The sequence below is a fragment of the Gavia stellata genome, chromosome 4 (assembly GCF_030936135.1).
Source record: "Gavia stellata isolate bGavSte3 chromosome 4, bGavSte3.hap2, whole genome shotgun sequence".
Taxonomy (NCBI): domain Eukaryota; kingdom Metazoa; phylum Chordata; class Aves; order Gaviiformes; family Gaviidae; genus Gavia; species Gavia stellata.
Genome location: NC_082597.1, coordinates 32,281,234 through 32,303,821, shown reverse-complemented (window position 1 = coordinate 32,303,821; position 22,588 = coordinate 32,281,234). Strand labels below are relative to the sequence as shown.

The following is a 22,588-nucleotide window of genomic DNA, read 5'->3' as shown; positions in this document are numbered from 1 at the left end:
GAAAATAATACAAATATATACTTTTGGTACTATATTCCTGTTAGTCTTCCAATAGTATCCCAGAAGTGACTTGTGTTGCATATTCTGGTCTTTTTACATGTAATTTCTTCATCATGCTTCAGATCATGAAGCGTAAATTTATTTTTATCTTCCGTGCCTGACCCTGGGCTTAGTTTTCTATACAACATGTTCCTGTTTCCACCCACTTAGTCCTAGCTCTGCCTAGATGTACATGTTTTTACTCCGTATCCTGCTAGAAGAATAAAGATCCCACCTGGCTTTTTGTTAACTCATGGAGTGAGAATGGCCAAGGTAAATGATTTTGGAGGACACACCTGAAATTTTATCTCCATCTGAAGGCAGAACTGGAGATCAGCCAGCCTGCTCTACTGTGCAGTTTGCTATCTGCAGAATTGCAAGGGGTTCGTAGTCTGTGGTCAATTCAGTTACTCTTCTGCAAGTTGTTGGGTGAAGGGAGGGCGAGGGTAAAGGCAAACCCATTTGTTCCCATACGGTCTTGCCATGCTCTTTCCCACTAATTGAGATAGGTTCCAAACTGGAGGGAAAGCTAAAAAGAAACGACCTCAGGAATCCAAGTTTCGTACAAATAGGCTTCCATTTAGGAAAAAAATTATCAGGTATATTAGATTAAGTTATGGTGATTCATACTCTTTGCAACATGGTTATAGAGAAAAGCTGTCGTAGACTCAGGCAGCTGCAGTAGTGTTCAGCCAAATCTGGATTATGGATACTTAAGGCTGCTGGTGGTGGCAAAGTTTCCTGAGGTTATTCAGCTTGTCTGTTGTCTGTTCTCACAGTCTTACCCTTGCTTGAGATATTAACGTCAGTCCCGTGGTGGGGTGGAAGGGGGAAGAGGGAGAGAAAAGAGATCACACTGTTTTTCTAAACTGTTGTAGGTCTCTCTCAGCATCCTGTTTATGAATTTTGCCCTTCCCTTGTCTATTGAGACATGAAAACATTTAGTGCCAAAGAGATGGTAGTCTGTTTGTGAGATTCCTCAGCTGGTTTTACAACATAGTCGTGATCACAGCGATTAATCAGTGTAGGTGCAGTATTATGTACTATACATGCAGCATGGACATACTTTTAACCTTATCGATTTCCTCTTCAGAAAGACTTGAAATTACCAGTCTCCTGACTATAACCAAAAGGATATGAGTGCTCTAGCTTCAGACAAGATTGCATACAAATATGTGCTATCTTTCATATTAAATGAATTAATTTTATTAAATCCATCTTTTGTGATTAAGAGGGCAGACTGAGGGAGAAAAATTAAAATTAAATCAAAATTGCTCTTCTTATCTGCCACTAACAATATGCAAAAGCCATACTGGAAGATCGAAGAACAAGGAGATTCTTGTGGTCATGATACAACTTACTCCACAAAAATAAAAAGGATTAGGTACTGAAAAATGACCTCCCAGCCTTTAGCACTATAGTAGAATAGAGACCTTTGGAAATTGTTTCATTGTAGAGCCCTTTTCCTCAGTTGGATTTCCCACTGAATTTTCACTTATTTTTCTATTAAATTCTCAGCAGACTCACAGTCCCATTAAAAGTAATTTATTTCACATGTGTTATTTTTCATTTTGCTGAGAAAAATCTCTAAGTCTTGACCCTGTCTTGAAATAAAAAGATTATTTTTAGGGCAGTTAAAATCTTTCTCTTTTTTTTTTTTCCAGAATCAGGTGACTCCAAAAAAGAGGAGGGGGGGGGGAAGCTATGGAAAAATGCATTTCTTCGTCTGTGCTGCATTTAGGATATGGTCGTGCCCCAGGAGCCTAGAGAATTGCAGTTACGATGCGCCTGAGCTCAGGGGCCCAACTTTCCATCTACGTATAAACATTCCTCCTGCTTCAGCTGAAGCATGCACTTCTGGTTTGCGTAAAAAAATATTTGCAGGAACTCTCCCGAGTAAGATCATTTAAGTATGATTTTGGCCACAGCTATTTACAAGTTCGGGCTTTGACTGAAGTGGGTAATTGAATTACGTTGAGCCTCTGAAGTTTGCCTTTTATTTATATATTTCCCCCAATTGTGTGGCTCGGTCTGCCATTGGCTGCGGTCCCTGCAGCCTACCCGAGGGCTCTGCAGTTACATAAGGCTCTGCTGGGAGCCTATATAAAGCCTTTTTGCACGCCAGCAAGAGAGAGAATTTTATCAAGATCCAGGTCCCACTGCTTTAGTTCACACAAGCAGGAGATTTGCTTGAAGATACACCGAAACCTGAACCTGGGCTGGTTTGTTTGCTAGTCAGTACTTCACAGCTGTCAACCTGAGTGGCAAGTAGCAGCTACTGTAAGTAGCTTCTGTGCACTATGAAGAATTTTTCATTTCCTATGCAGGATGACACACATCAGACCGAGAGTCCTTCTCCTCACAGATTCCTGAGTTTGACAAATCAGTCAGATCCTGTTGGAAGACCAGAAAGAGATGAGCAATTAGCTCAAGTGGAGATCGCTGTACTGGGGGTCATATTTCTGACAGCATCTGTGGGCAATTTTATTCTCATACTGGTGCTGTGGCGAAGAAGAAAGAAGCTCTCTAGGATGTATGTATTCATGCTTCACCTCAGCATCGCTGACTTAGTGGTAGCCTTTTTTCAAGTGCTGCCTCAACTCATATGGGATATTACAGACGTTTTCATAGGGCCAGATTTCTTGTGCAGAATTATCAAGTATCTACAACTGCTGGGCATGTTTGCCTCTACTTATATGATAGTGGTCATGACAGTGGACAGATACCAAGCAGTTTGCTACCCTATGGTCACTTTCCAAAAGAAGAGAGCTCTCTGGAACATCCCCATTTGCACCAGCTGGTCTATATCACTGATTCTTAGCTTACCACAGGTATTTATCTTTTCTAAGACTGAAATATCTCCAGGTATCTTTGAATGTTGGGGTGAATTTATTCAGCCATGGGGCCCAAGGGCATATGTGACTTGGATTTTTGTAGTTATATTCTTCATTCCCTCAGCCATCCTTATCATGTGCCAGGTTAAGATTTGCAAAATAATCAAAAGAAATATATATGTGAAAAAACAGAATGAATATGAAGTAACAAATCAGAAGCAAGTCCTGCCATCCCGAGCAAGCAGCGTGAACTGTATTTCAAAGGCTATGATCAAGACTGTAAAAATGACAGTGGTAACAGTTGTTGCGTATGTTCTTTGTTGGTCACCTTTCTTCATTGCACAGCTGTGGTCTGTGTGGTTCCCCAGTGTCGTGACCGAAGGTAAGATACTCTCCGTCGTCATTCATAACTTCATAGCAGGCTAGCACACTGCTATATTGCTTTATATTTGCGTTTGTGTAAAACTTACATGTGATCTTTTGAGTATGATTAAAAAGAAAATCCTGGATTGATTATCCACTATATTTAATTAGGTACAGAGAACTTCATGTGTTCTGTGATTAAAACATCGTATAAGTGTGCATTTTGTGGGTATGGATGTTTTGAGTGATTAAGGATTTAAAGATTAATAAACAGCACAGGGAAAAGTATCATCAGGGAAAAGTATCATCTGCTACGGCAAGGGTTCAGACTTTTAGAGGTTTTAGATATTATAGCAGCAGTATTTTGGGTTCTTGAGGTGAAAAAGAGTAATCAAATAATCAAAGTAATAAAATAAAGATTTCTTATTTACTGGATAGAACAGTGATGTTATAAGACACCTGATTATTTTTTTTTTAATATTGAAATCATATTGATGAAATCTCTGTAGTACACTATGAAAAAATTAAAAGTTGTGAATCAGCTGTTTATAAAGCAAAAAAAGCAAGCCTGGGAGAGATATCAAAGAACACCATGTTGTAAACAAGATTAATCTTGTCAAACTTATACTGTTGCCTCTTTGTGAAAGGCAGACTCTGTATGTGACTTTCTTTCAGTTCACCCATTCTAAACTCAAAGATACAAACCAAAGGAGAAAAAAAAAAGATAATAGCTCTGTCTGATGAAAAAACTACTTCTGATCATTGTTTTAAGAATTCCGTCAGTGTAAATTTGAGTCTTACTGTACATATATTTATATCAATATCTATATCTGTATTTATCCTTTTCTTTATAGCAGGTTAGCAATTGCTTTTAAATGTAATGCAGCTACATCAAAAAAGAGCTACATGGAACTATTTAATTCTGCAATGCATACAATACAGTGTGCTTCATACCTTCAACAATTAGAAATTGCATGGAATAAATGGGAATTTCCTGCTATCAGATTAACTTTAATATATGATCAGGTACACCAGAAAGCAGCAGACTGTGAAAATGTTACTTATTTGCAGGAGTGCTTTATTTACTCTGTTATTCCTTTAACTATTTCATTCTAGGTTCGGCATTCACCATTATCATGCTCCTTGGCAATTTAAATAGTTGCACCAACCCATGGATTTACATGTATTTTTGTGGCCACATTCCATATTGCACAAATAAGCAGGTGGAGAACACCTCGGCTCAAGAGGAATCGGTGATCACAGGGAGCATTCATCTCATAGACAGAGACCCTGAGGAAAACAGTACTTCTGCATAAATGTTGAATGCTTTTTGTTGTTTTATTACATTTGCTATGTTCACAAGACATATCGGTATTTTACCACCGTCCCTTATTTTGTGGATGAGGAAGCTGGAAAAGTGTCTTTTGTTGCATAAATATATTTCTCTGCAGTCCTGTAGCATATACAGGAAGTTTCTGTGTTGTGCAAGCCTGATTCAGTACTTCCATCACCCCTGTGTTATCAGAATGAATTCTTGTAAAGACTGACAAAGATACATAAAAGTATCTTAGATGTATTGTGTCCTAAAGTACTTCCTCTTCTGTGATTCTGGCTTTTGAAGTAGTAACATTTCACAACTAACTGGTCCAACAAACTGAAACATAATTGGAAAGGAATCTGACATAATTAGACTTGAATATGTGTTCAAATTGAACCATGAATTGTTCATCATTCTGGTGTGATTGGGGGACAGTTTGACAAATCTTGAGAAGGCAGCAGAAAGTCAGAAAAATCCATTGCCAGCTAGTATTAATACCTGCTTTAAATTAACTCCTTATGTACTTCTATAAAATGCCTAGCAGCTTGATACCATTCTTCAAAAAAAGACTTCGGCGTCCTTGTGACACTGAACACCTACTTCAGTTTCAAATGCATTGTGGATTGCAGGAGGTCAGCAGCATGGTGGCAGTCCAGGTTTGTGGGTTCACACCATGGGATTTGATGTTCCATGCATCCCCTGATGTGCAAGCAGTAAACCGAAACTCCCCACAGATACACACACGTATACATACTTTAAATAAAAATGGGTGCTAGGAATGTAAACTTTCATATGATATTCAGACCTATTTTTTCTGGCATGCCATTTATTGACAGAGTATGCTTAGAACCCCTTCAGGCTCAAATTCAATTATTTCCCCTTCGTGGTAATAATAAATCTGCATATCTTTATCTCAAAATGCCATTTGCTTGCTAGTTTGTGGGTGTTTTATGCAGGTAGCTATTTATTCCCCTTTCAGTGTCTGCAGTCTAATCAGAGGAGTAGGGAAGCAATATCAGCAAGGCTCTTTCAGGTGAGTATAGAGCTGCATTCACGGAGATTTTTGGTGATACTTGCATATCATCTGCCTTCATGATACTACGTTTCATCAGTGCTATTCACATTTCATTTTTGTGAACGCTAGCAATCTCAAATTTCAGTGGAAAAGCTATAAAAGTGGGGTTTTTTAATAGTCTAAATTGTACTCAAAGAAATAATTACTTAAACTAAATACTGATTGAATTGTGAGAAGTGTTGCTGTACAATGAATAGTTATGCTTCAAGTTAATGTGTGCTGATATGACTGAATATTCTATCATTTCTATTCCTTGTGTAGTTAGACCAGATAGAGGTACGAACCAATATTGCTGTTCTTTATGACGGGAAAAGCTAGTGTCCCAGTCCAGCTGGCAAGAAGAACGGGTCTCCAGCAAGTAGGAAGAGGAAGAAGATGGATGAAGATAGTACCAGAGCCACACAGGAGTGGGAAGAGTCTGTATTGAAGTCTCTTATTATAATTGCAATTGATACTTTTTTCTTGCTGTTTTTTTTCCCCCTCACTTTAATTAATACTTTTTAATTCTATCCCACAACACATCCCCAGTTAGAGCAATTCTGTAACTGAAATGACAATGTTCTTATCTGGGGTATGAACATCCAAGATATAATCCATACTATTTACAGGATATTTGTTGTATTCAGCCACTGACCTTCTAAGAATTCCAGTCAAATTAACTCTCAGTTAGGTTCTCCCTTAAGACTTAATCCAATGGTTAATGGTGTTTTCTTTCCTGTTTTTCTACTTCCTTTGATTGCAGTTAGTTACATAGTAAAATAGGCAGTGTTGAAGAGAACTGTAAACAGAGATGCTTCAAGGAATTACCTGTGTCATTGTACTACTGGATTTGCAGCAAAACACGGTGAAAGCCTCAAAAGGTATACATTTGCAAGGAAAACAGGAATTCAAATTGCATGCAAATAGTCATCCAGATCTAGAACTGGTAGAAGTCAAAGTACTACTCAGAGACCACAGTGGAGCTGTGCCATTTTACACCACCTGATCTGGCCTCTGATATTTAAAAAGTGTAACTTCTGCTACTTACGTTTCTGCATTGCTCATATGTTTGTTACAGGCTCTATAAATAATTTGGTAGAGCTTGATTTCTCAAATAACAATAGCCCAATGTGTTCTATAAAAGTCTAAGCACAATATTAACTGTCCATATTTCAGACATTTTGATCATGTAATGAATGAAATGCCAGAACTTCTTAAGTTCAGTAATGAATGCTCACTGTCTGTAATGTTCAAAACAATGATATTTTCATCTCTCAAGTGCTTTCTTTCTGATTTTTTCGTTCTCTTTCCCCTGATACCAGTCCTGCTGTTAAGAAGAAAAATAAAGGTTGCTGTGCTACAGTGTCAAACTACAGGCTATGGACACTTTTAGTTTCAGTTCATCAGGAGATATTTGAACACAGGTATTCCTGCTTTTTTTCCTAGCAAAGTGGATTGGGCTGCATTTTCCAGATGTAAGTCATTATCCTACATCACCTGCTGTGCCTGCCCCATGGACAGCAGTGACCCCTGACAAACACATTCAACTAAATTTGATAATTCTTTTTTTTCTAATAAAGTGTCCTTTAGAGGACTTTCCTTATTTCTTAAAGAAAAAGACATTTAAAAATATAATGAAATTTTTCTCTTTGTAAATTTGGCCATCAGTTTTCTTGGAAGTTGTAGTTTGAATATCTTGTGCCCTTGTTTCCCTCTCTATTTTGATTCTTCAGCTGGACAGTATCTTTTCCAATTCAGTGTCACTTAGATTTCCAATAGGCATTACAGTGTCTTATTAAGAAGGACAACTGTGAGACATCACTGTAGTCTGGCGAGGGTGTTTAATCCATGTGGGAGAATCAGAAACTTGAACATACAAGTCCCTGGAGGCACTGTGGAAGCACATGCAAATGAAAAAATCCAGTTATCAGATGAAAGCCTTCCTTATCAATTCCTAGATTCCGTTTTCTCGCACAAATAATTTCTGAGCAGAAAAATACATAGTGTACAAGTTCACACTCTTGAAGTGAATGACTATGTTGTTGATACTGGCACTGCAGTATAGTTTCTGGTTATCTGGGGTTTTTTTTCGCTTTCCAGGATTTTGTTACCACTTGGGAAAGGCATAGTTCAGTAAAAGGAATTAGGTTCTTTCTTAAAAATTATTGGTTTATGTTTTGCAGTACAGATAAGAAGAATCAAAGATGATGTAATCTATCGATTCTGTATAGATTTATTACAGAAAAAAAAAAACCCTAGTAGAATGAAAGGAAAATCCCAACATGTGTTTTACATTCTTTACAGTATGTTTTGGTAACTCTGTTATTCTACAGAGCTGCTGCTGTATTTTCATAGCCAGTACCTGTTCAGATGCTTGTAAATGGTGAATACTGAAGCCAGAGGTGTCGGGTGATAATACTTCTCTTCAATCTTTCAATGAAATAATGCTGACAAATTGTAAAGATGGTGCCAAACTAATGTCCTGCCAATTTCACTTTGATCATTTAGTTCTGACAATGGTAACCAGTTATCGGGTCAAATAAACTGCTCCTGTCTCTGTGTTGTTGGGGGAACACTGGCAGTGTAATGTGGAAAGCGAAGTTGGAACTGGCAGAGTTTATTATGTGAGGCAGACATGGCATGCAGACATGGCTGTATTGTTTAGTTCCCAAACACATGGCCAGGATAAAAGTATCCTCAAGAGCTTGTGAATGTTAGCTATTCTTGGCTGAAGAGTATCATGAGCAGACAAAGGCAAAGCAATATGATGCAGCTACTCAGTTCTTTCAGACAAAATCAATTTGGGTTGGATTCTTCAAAGAAACAAAAAAAACCCCCAAACCCCAAACCATGCAAGCCACTTTCTGTTGTCTTCACAAGGTAGGAATTTGGCCCTGAATGTCCTGGCTATCTATGGGAAATATCCATGATTGTGAACCAGATGATTCATACATGCAGCAAAACAGGATTGCAAAGGAAAATAATTTAAATGGGAATTGTATTACAGTAAGGCAGTCACAAATAATTTATTTACTGCTGTATTAGCTGATCCATATAGATTTGACCTGAAAGAAAATTGCACTGTTAGAAAATCAGAAATAAAACCTGATGTAATTTATGTTACTACATCAAAACTCCAACTGCCATCCCAAAACCCACCTCTTCAGTCCTATGTGTGCCAACCCCAGGCCCCTCTATGCTCTCGTGGTCCCAGGTAGAGCCTCATGATCTACAATACAGTTCCTAAAATCTACCCGCCCTAATCTCTTGCAGAGGTACCCCAGGTTGTCTTCACTTTGCCTCTCTGAAACAAAAGGATAGAAGCTGTGTCTTTGTGACACAGCTTATATGATGCTCCTGCTATTGCCACTTGAGGACTTTCTGAGGGTCATCTCATTAAGAAGGCAAATTCTGGGCATCTTTACAAGCCCTCTGTAAATTTTCCATTACTTTGTGCTTCCCTTTTTCAGGAATAAAAGAAAGAATCGGCTTTTAGTGAAACTAAGTAGGCCATACCCACTCCCTCTTCCTTTCTTTTCGTGCCAACACAGCAGACCAAAGCATATGCTCTCCATCAGTAGGTCACAGCAACTAATTTAACTAATCTATTCTATCATCCAGCTCCATAATGAACTTTGGAGATAATGAAACTCTAACCAAAGGCTTCTTGAATTTCCATCCAAATGTTGCTCTAGAGATGCAGTGCAAACATATTCAAGTGCTGTAGTATTCATCAAATATTTTTTTATATCATGACTGATGCTCTGAAAGACCTTCGGAATTGTGGATTTATGTTTCTTGCGTCCATTTCAATATACTTACCAAAAATTGTTAAAATTGTATATTACCCAAATTTTTGCAACAAATCTCCTGAATTCTGAATTAACAACACAGGAATCGGTAGGAGCTTGTGGAGGAAACATTTCAATACCATCTGGGAAAGAAGTTTGAAGAAATGCCAAACAAAAACATTTGACCTTGAAAATCTATGGAAATTATGGCGGGCAAGCTGGATGCAGCTAGAGACAGACATCACCTTACATCCCAGTAACCACTTTTCAAGGGAATTGATGCAGTAACAGATACCAAAACCAGGTACAAGAAAGACTTGATATTATTGTCATCGTCGTCATCATCATCATCATCATCATTTAAAAGAAATCAGCATATAGTCTACAGTGAGTTTTAAAATAAAACATAAACTTGGCACAATGCAACATACGTAGACCAGTTCAGTAGCTGAAATAATATAAAAGGCATGATTTCAATCACAAACACAAATTTTATCTCTGATGTTGCTATTTTATTTAGCTAAAAAATATAGATATGTTCTTTGGTTCCAAGATTTTTGTTCTGTGCATTGAATTCCATGAAGCTACCCAAAGCCAAATTTTGACACAAAACATTAAAAATTTGTTTGATGTTTATATGTTTAGTCATGTATATATTAAAACAAAATTGTTGCTTTAAGATGCTAGTCTTGTATTCCTTAGCTTATTCCTGAGTTCAGTTATTATCTATATCACCACCTTTGAAGAGATACTAGGAATAAATTATCTGCTAGCTATCACAGTATATTAGAAATGTTTGCCCGTGTCTCTAAATGTGTTAATAGATGTCTGGCCTCAAATGATTTAATGCTGAGTGGCTCCAGCTTTTGACTTACTGAGGGGAAAAATTGTACTTCATCATAGAGAATACAAGCCTTCTGGCAAGCACAGTCATGATGTGAACACACTGCTTATTAATACATTTAATACAAAGTCTAGTCTGCTGGCGATGTGATTCATATTCCTGATCCTCTGTTGACAAGACTGATGCAATCTCATGTTCTGAGATGGTATGTGTTCAGCTGTAACTATCTGTTCACAAAAAATATGTGAGCAAAACCTCATGAAAGAAATCCTTATTTTCTCCTCAGCACCTGGGTATCTTGCAGTTGAGTGCATTTGCTGTGAAAGAAGAGATTAAAAACTCCACTGTAGCATGTGGGCTTGATTTGTGTTTCCATTCAGACAGAGGAGTAATACTGGATTGTATGACACTTACATGTAGACTGTATTAAAGGAATGATACGATGGGAAGTCAAACACTTACAGCTCCAGAAGTGCCTGAATGTACTGACATTCATGTGCTTTATGCACTAGTTAATGACATGGAGCTGCCATAGGGCTGCTCTGCTGCTGCTCCTGCAGATCCTGGATAGAGCACACCAAGCGTATACAGAGTCTTTGGGAAATTTCCCTGCCAAAGTCTCCCTGATGAGGATGTGGAAGAGCAAATCGGAGTAAGCTGTCATATAAAAGCTCCCTCGGAGTGCACTAGAAGTGCACATGCACTAAAGGTGCATACTGGATGGAGGAGATGACATATGGTTGCATGTCTGCAATGTAATAAATGTATAGATGTATAAGCATCTTTACCTTTTCACTCCTTTTCCCCCACAATGTCACCTTAGTCTGATACTTTTGGTAGAAACTCCCTAACGATTCTGCAAGAGAAGGAGGTTACCCTATAAGAGAGGTTTTGTTCTGCTGAGAATGAGACAGTTAAGCTCATCTTACTTACATTTTAAGCAAGCACTGTCTCTAAGCTGTGAAGTGTTGAATTTTATTTTTAATTATCCGGGGACACTATAAAAAGTACATTTTCAGTCACTGAAATGGAGTAACCAGACTCACTGAATACCTGATGTATGTATTAATACAGTAGGTTCAGGTTTTCCTTTAATAAAGAATCTTTTCTATAAATCAGCAAAGATGAGAGGAATATAATAAATGTAAAATTAGGCTAATCCTATTGAATTTTAAGCTGTGTCAAGGCTATAAGATAAAATTAATTAATTGATAAAAGACAAAGAGTTAACTTGAGACTTTGATCAAAAGAAATACAGTATTTTATGTATATTATCTGTGAAATTTCTGGAGTCATAAAAGGACTATCCTTAGAATGCTACCGAATACTGTTGTATAAATCAATTTCTAAGGTCAGTCCATCATTTTGTAATAAAAACATCCATGTCAGAAATAGATGTGTTTATGTGTTAAAAATTAATCTTGTGACTTGATACAAACTGCGTAAGTTGTAGTACTCTGGGTTTTTTCTATACTGCTCTCCAGAGGTGAAATATTTTCTCTGCCTTCAGGTTAAGAAATCAACCAATTACAAATTTATACATGCATTTGTGTCCTGGAGGGGAATGTAGAGTTGATTTAGACAAAAATCTCAGAACTGAACTGCATTCAAATTGTTCATCAAACTTCTTCGTCTGTAAGAGAAATAAATTGTGCAAACAGTATTATTTTTCCTAGAAATGTCAACATTTCTGTTAACAGTGAACATTATGAAAATATATTGTGAGTATGCTGTGTAGCTAGAAAATGTCAATTGTGACATCCGTAACCTTCAAAGTTAATATTTTAGCATTGTATAATTTCACATCGTTATCAAATGATGATTTACCTTGTAATAATGAGAATGGGAAAATAGGAATGGAAATATTTCTTCAAATTCTACTTTGAAAATTCTTTTAAACTCTGCTTCTTTAAATTCTACTCTTCACAGAATGCCCTGAACTCTAAAAATTAATAAGTTAGTTTTATTAATTCAAATTATTTCAGAATGTCTCACCCCTCTGGTGTAAAAGGTAATGCAAATGATTTAGATGAGTGTTCATTAGTGGCACAAACTTTTACACTTCATTGTGCTCCCCAAGGCGTGCTGCATGCTCAGAATGTGAATGATCACCCAGAGATGAAAGTGCTTAATGTATCACATGTGACAGACAAGATAAATCAGAAAACTGTCTTGGTTCAAGAAAAATCTTATCTGAACCAAGGTTTGAAACCAAGTACATATACACCTGCAGAAATACAAACAAATTCTGCATTTAACATGAAGGCAAATTGGAGGAGAAGGTACTTAAAGAGCTTCTTCATGTCCTAGCCTATTTAGGACTAGACCACTTACTACAAGACTCGAAATCCAGTAAAGTGCAAACACGATTATTGCCCAATCCTACCACATCCCTATCAACAACAGGTTTATCACATCTATGTGGTTTAAAGCAAGGTTTAGCAAAAAGATGCGTCATGTGAAAACCTGTGGATTCCTTTGTGGTCTGTGGAGAAAATGAGGCTATTTCTCCCTGGGCAGGCTTTAAAACAATATTGTCTAACACCTTAATGTGTCACATACAGAACTATGTTTATGAACCATTTCCATGCTATGCAATGTTAACCCAATGATCATGTGTGCTGCCAGTTTTCTGGTTGCTGTGTAGTTGAGCGGCACATTTGCACCATGCCTCAATACCAAGCAAATACATTTAAGGAAGCCTAGACTGTAGAAAACAGTCAGTTACTAAGCAAGCTTTCTGCAGCACATAGGCTACAAGATGAAAATACAGGTTTGAGGGTGAGTGAACAATGCCAATTTGTATGACACAATTACAGAAGCATTTGTGCTAATTTTTTCCTACCCCTCTGAGAACATCTACAGACTATGTAATAACTATTAAAGCTTGCAGTTTGTTCCTTGGCAGATGAACAGTTCAAATTTAAAGCTGCTTATATGACTACTTTTTTTTTTTTAATGTCTGTGGTTTGAAATTGATTGCTGCTTGAACAATCTGGCACCTCTTTCTTACCAAGCCTTGTTTTTTTTCTGAAGTTTGAGAGTGTTCTGTTGGAAATGGAAGTTGTAACGACTGAATCACTCTCAAAGCCAGTGAGTATCTAGTGGGTGACAACAACCTGCCACCTTTTGGGGCTACTAATCTTAGCTCTGGCCGAAGACATCAGAATTCAAGGTAATGCAAGGGTCTGGAAGAACCCTTGTGAACTGTCCTTAGGGGTTGCCCTGGTCCCCGACACACTCTACATGATATCTGGAGGAAGGGGTGATATACATGTTATTCTTACGCAAGGGGTATGTGGCCATATAAGTGGATTTCTGGTCCTTATTGATTTGTTTGTCAGACAGGGAGAGAATATTATATAAACCAGTTATTCTCTTCATTATCCCCTTATCATCTGTGCTATGAAAAAGACCTTTAAAACAGTCCTTAAAGATGATTATACTGAGTGCTATATAAACAGATAGAAAAAACCTATTTCTTCCATAAAATATTCACTTTCTTATTTAAGACCAAGCGCAACATTATCAGGCAACCAAAGATAGAAATTCTGAATCCTTTTCAGTCAGACAGTAATCTGAAAGTGTGAATATTTCCCTAACATAGTTTGTTTTATTTTCACTCTATACGTCAGCTGCTGAACGCAGAGGCTTCCAGCCTGCCCCATCCTTCACCAGTCTCAGCCCAGATACCAAAACATGACTCCCAAAGAGCAATGCTGCACTGAGAATTAACACTTGCAAGTAAATGAGAGTGCATCTCTTTCTGCATTCATCAGCTACTCATGGTACAAATACCACTGTGAAAGTTCCTTATATCTTCAAGTCACAATGCAGCGTGGTATACAATGTGTATTTTAGATACCCGTAGCTGTGTGGTTAAAGAAAGAGGCCAAGATATATGCAATCTTAGCAAAAAGCAGCCTTTGAAGTGTTAGCCTTTCAAAGAACAGCCTGTTTATTGAAGAATAGAGATTAATTACAGGTATAACTTTAAATATTAATCAGTTACACTATATTCTCATTTTTAGACCTGCTTGTGTTTGTCCTCCTGAATATGAAAATAATGGGACTGAAATGGGTAAGAAAAGAAAGAAATGAGACAGGGGAAAGGACTGAGAGCCTTAAAAGTTTGCTTTAAGTAAAGACAGGAATACAATGAAAATGGAGAATAAAAATAAATGATAACAAGGATACCGGTGACTGCACTTCCTCAGAAGTTCAACCTAGCTTAACAGCTTCAGATATAAGCTTTCTTGTAAATCTCATGATTTTTGTACATGTCTATTTGGAAAAGCATGTTGATGGCTTATTCTGAGAAATTTGTCATATGGCAACAACCTTAATTCTCTTATAAAGTGTTCTTAAATGAGAACTACAGCAAGTTTTAAGAGTGTGAAGCTTGTAAGGTTGTCTCAGTTCTAATTTTAACATCCTAACAAGTCAGCCTACATCAAAGTAACTGGGTGTTAAATAAAAGTACCAATATATCATCTCTATTTTCATTAAGTATGCCATACTTGTCTTATTGAATGTCAATTAAATGAACAGAGGCTTCTCAAACTAATAAGGATCCAATTACACATTACAGGCTTGTCTTTGACCTTTGTTTGAAGAAGCTGAAATAGGAAAAGTAGTTTTATCCCTTAATTTGATTGTGAATCTGCTAGATTGCTTTTGGTAACAATGTGGTAGATTGCTAGTGAAAGTCACCCCAGGTCAACCGCCAAGGAAAGCTCCAAACGGGAAGAAGGCAGCAGCTCAGGTATTAGCCACTGTCGAGGCAAAGACTCCAGGCAGAGGCTGCTGGAAGCCTGGGAGCCATCTGATGGGCAGGCAGTAGAGCTGGGAAATAGTGTCCTGCTTGCAAAGAACCAGTGAGAGCTGCAGTGTGTGTTTCTAGAGCTTGGCTGCAGACAGAGTCAGGATGACGGGTCCAAACAAGACACATAGCAGGACTGAATGTTTGCTGTGGATTTGTGGTCAAGTGTGTGATTACTTGAGAAAAATGGGTAGGCATGAGTAAGCGTTTGTGAGGCCAAAGCAGATGTCTTCCATCCTCCACACTGGGTTATTCCTCAGATTTGAGATAAGAATTGCTTTTGACTTTCCTTTAACATTACAGGAAAAATGTCTATAAAGTATTTGAATTTATTATTGTTTGTAGCTATCATGATAAAGGAATTTAAGGAAATTCCTGGGAATCCCTCATTTGACGCTCTAGAAGAGGGTATGCGTGGGCGAGGACTCTGTTGATTTTGCCTGAGACAATCAAATACATCAGAGGATTTGGTTCAAGTTGGGTGAAAGGTTTCAGCTAAAAAAGCCTAAGAAAAAAATTGCAAAATGTCAAAATGATCAGTCTTTCATTTAAAGATGATCAATTTATGAAAAAGTAAATAGGGACTAATCTCCAAAATGAAACAAGATGATATGTTTTCAACTTTTTGTTTCAATAAATTAGAAGAATCTCTCCGTTTTGAATTGATCTCAATTTAATATGGTTGTCAATGCCCTAGCTTAAAAAATATGTATTATTTAACATCTCTGCCTCTGGGAGAATAGTTGGCCCAATGTCCTACCAAATCTGAAAGCATTGGGTATGCCACAGATTTTGGAAGAATGCTCTGAGATCACTGTCCGGGTAGTCACTTCTCAGCCCTCGTAACTCCTCTTGAAATTACCATAGAGATGAGTGGGGACTCAGCAAATATAGATAGCATTATAACCCCACTTTAACCATATGTCTGTGTAAGTTTTGTGTCTCCTTTATGGTATTATAGCCAACTGAGCTGCTGAAGTATATTTCTGCTAAATGAAGTGTTCTTCTGAATAGCTACTAAAACCTGCATTATGTGGAAAAGAATTATGGGCTAAAACTTCTTGGACTCAGATGCAAATGAACAGGGAGCTAATAACCAGGCAACATGATTGTTGAATCATAAATCTCTCATGGAATAATAGTATAAAAACCCTCCGTGTATAAATAATGCGTCATATCAAGTGGCACACCAACAATATGAAGTGAGGGTTCTGGCAATTTTTAGCACATGGGTACTTCACAGTATAATAAAGAAAATGACCTGATATTATTCCCACAGGAAGTGCATCCTACAGGAGATTGAAAAGGCACCTCACTGAGAGGTTAAGTCCTACATTGCAAGATGCAATCATTTCCTCCAGAAATTTCTTCAAGTATTGCATTTGAAGCTGTTCCTTTATGAAGAACATGCCCATCAAAAATTGAGAATTTATACTAACCTATAGTGTGATTAACTTTAAATGAAAAAGGTCTAGATGTTGTATCATAGAATCATACAATTATTTAGGTTAGAAAGGACCTCTGGAGGAGATGGAGTCCAACCCCCTGCTCAAAACAGGTCTAATTTCTTCAGGTTGATCAGGGGCTTGTCCGGCAGAGAATGCTGCATAGATTATAAACTTCATCAATTCTATTTTTGGCTCAAAGCCCTGTGTTTGTAACTAGGCAAGACTTACTAATGGGGATTTTAAGGAAGCTCATTTATTTTATTTCTTACAATCAATTTTCTAAGACCGTAATAGTTGTATATTATATTTCCCAAGCATACTTGAATTATGCCAAATTATACAAATAGCCAAGAAGTTGGCTTCTATTCTGGACTTCATCATGGCTTAATCTTTACTTTTGCATCTGAATGAGAGTTATGTAATGTATTTTGGAATACTGCAAAGTTCTGACAATGTAGTGGAAAACCTTTTACGGATCCTTCAGACATATTGATCTTTTTTGTTGTTGTTCTCAGATTGCAATTTATGCTATCTCTATTTATTTCTAATTTTTGGCAGCAAGGATTCTAACAGGATGGGAGGGTTGGTCTGTATGCGTTCTCAGAGCTAGTTCATCATTAGTCCTGACCTACCACTAGCACGCTGCTAGAATGGAGGCTTAGTGAATAAAGTGAAAATGATCACTCAGCTCTCTGGAGTCATCCTTTGTGTTTGATTGTCTGAACCTGGCCCAAACAAGTTCATGCTGCCTTGCTCTTGGTATGTATTTTGGAAGCTAGCATCTAATTTAGCCCATAGATCTACTCTTGAACATGGGAGTGTTTGATTTTGGTTTCAGTCTTTGGTTCAGGTATGAGCCCAGCCATATCTGAATGTGGCAGTGGGAGGAGGACACCATACTCTCCTCACCCTTCCTGCCTCCACACTCATGTCCTTGGATCTGCAAATAAGAGAAGTGACCATGCTGCCCTCCAACGCTTTCCCAGCCTGGGTGACTGGAGAGTCAGGCTGGTAAGGGTGCACCAGCCCTGTGGCAGGGATGGCATAGGAGCCCCAGCTGGGAGGTTTCTTATGTAGTTGGGGAGGACAGGGGGCAGATCAGAGCAGGAGCCTGTCTTGAATGTTTGGAGATCATCTCCGGAGAAATCACTCTTCTATTAACTATTCGGACTGCCCGCGCAGGTTACCTGGCTAATGTAGTTATCTAAAGCTACCCTGTATTCCTTCTCTGCTGCACACACACAGAGGGACATAATTCTTTGAAAAGGGGGCTCAAAAATATCCAAAATGACAGCAAGATGGGTAAGGGGTTAGCAGGCATGGCACCTTGAGGGGTCCACATAAGCCCTGAGAGGGAAAAGTTAATGCTGTGGGTGATAAAACTGAGCTTTGGATGGCAGGACCTTCTTGTTTGGATAAGACTAAATGTTCAGTGAGAAAGGTCATCACAGGGTAGGTAGACAGAACATTTTTTTTTTCTTTAATGTGGGGAAGACAGCATCAGAAGCTGATTCATTTCTCACTGTCTGACAAGTAGGCTAGATTTTTACAAATGGAGTAAGATAGCTAACATCCTTGTGACAACCAAGTGACAGATTATTTCTTGTCCTTGTCCTTGTTTCTTTGAGATAGATTTGTGAACAAAGGAAGTGTGATAAATATTTAAAACCTTTATTTCATTTAAACATTAAATATTAATGGGTTGGTGATTTATATGTTAAGACCTTGTCATTTTAAACCATTTCCTTTTTCTAGTACTTTGAGGAAATGAAAAGAAGTTTATAACTTTGTGGACTCTTTAGATAAAAAATACTCAGGGAACTTTTAGAACTTCTTATTTTGACAGTAACGCACCAACAATCATTTTGAACTACCTCTCCATTTATTTATGGTATGTCTACTGTACCTGCTACCTAAAGCACCAAAGACTGATTGCAATGAAGTCTGGTAAAAAAATAGCTTTCTAATGTATTTGAAATAAACAGCTCAACGAACTTGACAACTGACCTTTGCACGTATCTTAACAACGGGCAAGCAGAAACCAGTGGGTTTCTTTTGTGTTTATTGCTTGAGGAAGCTGCTGGAAGTGGCTCTGCAGCCATGGCTGGTAGCTCCGTCTTCTTTGCTCAGAGTGGTTTCTCTGGGGATCCGTGTGACGAAGGTTTCAGTCAGGCATCCTGGGGATGATCCCAGTACCCTGATTTTTGGACTAAGGTCGTGGAGGACTGCTTTGCCTGCATCTGGGGCTCAGGTTCCGTGGGGAACATGAAGTATCTTCCCACAGTTTTTACTGGCATCTTCACAGAAGTTTCCCTGAGACTGATGATGAGGCTGTCACATGCTCATCAAGTATGATCTGGCAGCTCAGGCGTGGGTCAGCAGCACTTGCAGGGGTGCCGGCACAGCCCATCTTTGGCAGGATGGCCTGAATAACAACTGCTGCTGGATGGGAGTGTGAGTGTACACAGGGTGTGCGAATAAGATACCCCAAACTGTATGACAGGGTGTCTGCCCAGCTGACAATGCTAAAGAGGAAGATAACTGTTGGCCAGATTGAACAGGAACCAGGGAATTACAAAGAGACTTTTGAGACAAGAGGGTCAGTTTGAGAAGCAGTATAAGCATGAAAATGTGTAGCAGTGGGGAGAGACCTTGGAGTGGGAATGGAGCAGTAATATAAATCTAGTTTGACACTATCAGAAGCTGCCTCACCAGCACCGTGAGCTCTGCCTCTGCCTGATGGCACATCTTGCCCTTTGGATGCGATGAACAGCCTGCATCCAACAGCTGGAGTGACAGTGTCGGGTGCACCAAGTGGGGACCCACTCCTGGGGCATGCTTATATGACCTTGTAGGATGATCTCTCACCAGCTGTAGGGAGCAGCATGGGATTTGGAGCTTCCACATCTGCAACAGGAGGGGTGTGCAAGTCGGGGAACCCTCACTCCCAGGAGAATCTGGTGCATGTAACCCACATGGGTGAGGGCACGTGGCATGTGTGTGTACCCAAGCGTGTTTGGGTGCTGCTGTATATCAGAGTGAGTATAACTTTTTAGTATTAGTCATAGCAATGTGTAAGTGTATGTTAACATTTTTTAAAGTGTCTGGTATTGTGGTATATCTGTTGTATTGCTGGTATTGATTCGGAGTGGTATTTGTCCTGAGCTTGCTGACTGGCAATTAATTATGTGTAGCTTTGATCTTGATTTTATTTAAACTATGTGAATTGAACATCTTTTCCCCATGACAGGTGTCTGTCAAGACATAGCATGGACACTGTATAATAGTGGAGCAGTGTTCAGAGCAGATGTGATTTCAGTAGGGATCCTCCAGAAAGTTGGGGGTATCTGCTTTCAGCTAATGCTGTATTAATCGTGCCTCCTTGGTGAGGCTGGGAAGGGAAGACTATGTGATGGCTACCTGCAGGGCTGTGGTATCCAGCTCAGGGGCATCCCCCTCAGACAGCTAATGTTTCCTGATGAGAATAAGGCTGCTCAGCTTCTTTTTTTCCCTTGTTCCTTCCACCCACAGTTTCTTCAATTTATTAGCTTAAGGTCAACCTAGTTACAATCAGCTTCTTTTGTCTGTCTTTGGTTTTGACTTTTACCATATTCTTTTCTTCCTTCTAATTCCCACTCTGAGTCTTACCTGCTAAGCCCAAAACATTTCCAGAAAGCTTTTCTGTCTTTCAGATCTCTTTCATCAGTCTGTCTCCTTCCTCTCTTCTCTCAATTCATCTACATCACATATCAGGAAGATGCGTACGTCATTTCACTGCCAATGTTAGGTGAAAAATTCCCTGGGACTTTTGTGGACACAGATGTGGGTCATATTCCAAGCAGAAATGTCTTTTATGGATTACAGACTTGATTGAGAGGAAAGGGGGAAACTGGGTGATTGGACAGCCAAAATAGGTGGCAAACCTTCTAGAGATTTCAAGACTATTACATGTGTGTCTACTTTAAGTCTCCTATATACACATGCATGTGTGAGGGACAGTCTGGCTGGCGGGGGGCAGCTGTGGCATTCAGTATTTCTGGGATGGCCAGAGAAGAGGCTGGAGTAGCCAAGTGTGTGGCTAGCAGGCGACTGTGTAGTCTGGAGTCTGCCTATGCCTGCAATTTGGACAATGGCAATACCCTGCAAAGAGAACTTCTTAGGGATAATTGGCACTGAAAGCAGTGTGGAAAATTTTTCTGTGGTGGCCTACAAATCTGAAACAGCTGACTGTGACATTTAGAGAATTCAGTCAGTAGAGCAAGCTGAGCATATTACAGGGCCCATGTCTGGATAAGTGTAGCAGGATAAACTGTTCAGCCTGTATATTACCCAAAACATTTACACGCTGTGCTGTAGATGGATTCTGTGATATTCTACAGAGCAGTAGAAATAAATCCAATTCAGGCAAAGATATGCTGAGAGGGCTGTGTGGTGAAAGCAGAGAGTGCACATATACAAACATTGGCATATAGACATATGCTACTTTAAATGCTTATAAAAAAAGAAGATACATTAAATTCCAGAGAGGCTTTTGGGTATCCGTTCAGGGTAGGATTTACAAAGCTTTTTCATGTCTTTGAATACTCCACTCCTATTAAAATGGATGGGAACTGAGCATCCACACCCCTCAGGAAGTAAAAAAAATAAGATAATTAATCACTGGATGCCTCAGTTTCCCTTTTGTGAGTGGGGAATAATAATTTTCCTTTCTTTCACCTCTCATCTGTCATAGCTATTTTGAAGCTGGAGTTATCTCTTTAAATAGGTACAACATCTAGCACAGTGTGGTCCTGATCTCAGTCAGAGCTTAAGTGGGACAGTAAGGTAAATAATGAACAATAACAGTAAATCTTTGAAGTAAAAAAAGTTTAAATGGGTGATTCTGTGCATAAATATACTCCTCCTGAGGTAGAATTATTCCATATGGTGAGGGTTTTCTTAGAGTACAATTGTCGAGTTAATCTAACAGGTTGCTGTTGTTGAGAAGAGCAGTTCCTTTCTGTAGCTGTTCATGATCTTACATCCTCAGACTCTCCCTTGTGCTGACACTGACTCTGATGGGAGCTGGGTTGGGAAAATTAGAGAAAACTCATCCATGACCTTTCACTCATTCCTTTCTGTCTGTATGCTTCCCTGCCTTGTGTTGGTTCTAGCTTTCATGTTCACAAACTGATCTCATTTAAGAAACCCAAAAAACTCAGCAGTGATGGACACATTTTGGGGGTGTGTGTTAGCTCTCTGTTGGATTAGCTCGATGATCTAAATAATCTTGCTGTTCCAGGAAAGCCAGCGTAGCTTTAGTAGGGTTCTAGGAAAGCAGCAGTAGTGGTGGGAGGCTGGAGAAAGGGCAGTCTAAACATGACTTCAATCAACAAGCTCAGACTTGTTGGGGGAAAAAAAAAGAGAAAAAAAAGGAATTTCCATGTCCTCTTGGCAACTCGGTAATAAACAAACATCATAGTGATACAGCTAATACCTCAGTACAGGAAAAAATGTGAGTAGGCTACTGATCATTCAGCATAGCATTCAGACTGAAAACTAGAGACTGAAAACCTAATCTTTAAATAATACAGCCAAGCTGTTGTATTATCTGATCAACACCCATTTTACATCTAATAGCTCTCTAGAGCTGCCCATTTAGAAGTCTCCACTAAGCTTCCTTGAAAGTATGGTTTGTGCATTATTTAATAATAAAGCACGTCAGTGTCATGTAGAATGACTTCCATGTGGATTTACTCTAGAATTGTCCTGGGGCTAAGGCTAGACTGACCAGGCTATAGTTCCCTAAATCCTCTTTCTTGCCATTTTTTGAAGATGGGTGTAGCATTTGCCTTTTTCTAGTCATCAGCCCAGTCATTATCTAGCTCAGTTAGGAATTTCATGTTTAGCCAAGCTGGCCTTCCGCTCTGCCTGCCCGTTTTCTTGCAGACTGGAATGAATTGTTTGTACACGCCATGAAGGTTGTCCTTGGAGATCAGACAACTCCCCTGGGCACTTTTGCCTGTGAGAACAGCCTCCCAGGAGGACTGGTTTAACAATTCCCTAAACAAACCTAACTCCACTGTCCTAAAGTCC

The 22,588-nt window shown here is 38.9% G+C and overlaps 1 protein-coding gene across 1 annotated transcript; it reads left to right on the top strand.

The window, feature by feature from the left end:
• Window positions 1–2,339: 2,339 nt before the first annotated feature.
• On the top strand, window positions 2,340–4,552 carry LOC104261650 ([Arg8]-vasotocin receptor). The gene is made up of 2 exons (XM_009817780.2): window positions 2,340–3,255; window positions 4,353–4,552. The coding sequence occupies exons 1-2, from the start codon at window positions 2,340–2,342 to the stop codon at window positions 4,550–4,552; spliced, it is 1,116 nt and encodes a 371-aa protein (XP_009816082.2).
• Window positions 4,553–22,588: the final 18,036 nt, after the last annotated feature.

What these genes read in the sequence shown, in the direction of transcription:
- LOC104261650 (XM_009817780.2), top strand. Translation starts at nt 2,340, where the DNA reads ATGAAGAATTTTTCATTTCCTATGCAGGATGACACACATCAGACCGAG. An exon ending in CCCCAGTGTCGTGACCGAAG is followed by an intron (nt 3,256 to 4,352) that starts GTAAGATACTCT and finishes ATTTCATTCTAG; the next exon opens with GTTCGGCATTCACCATTATC.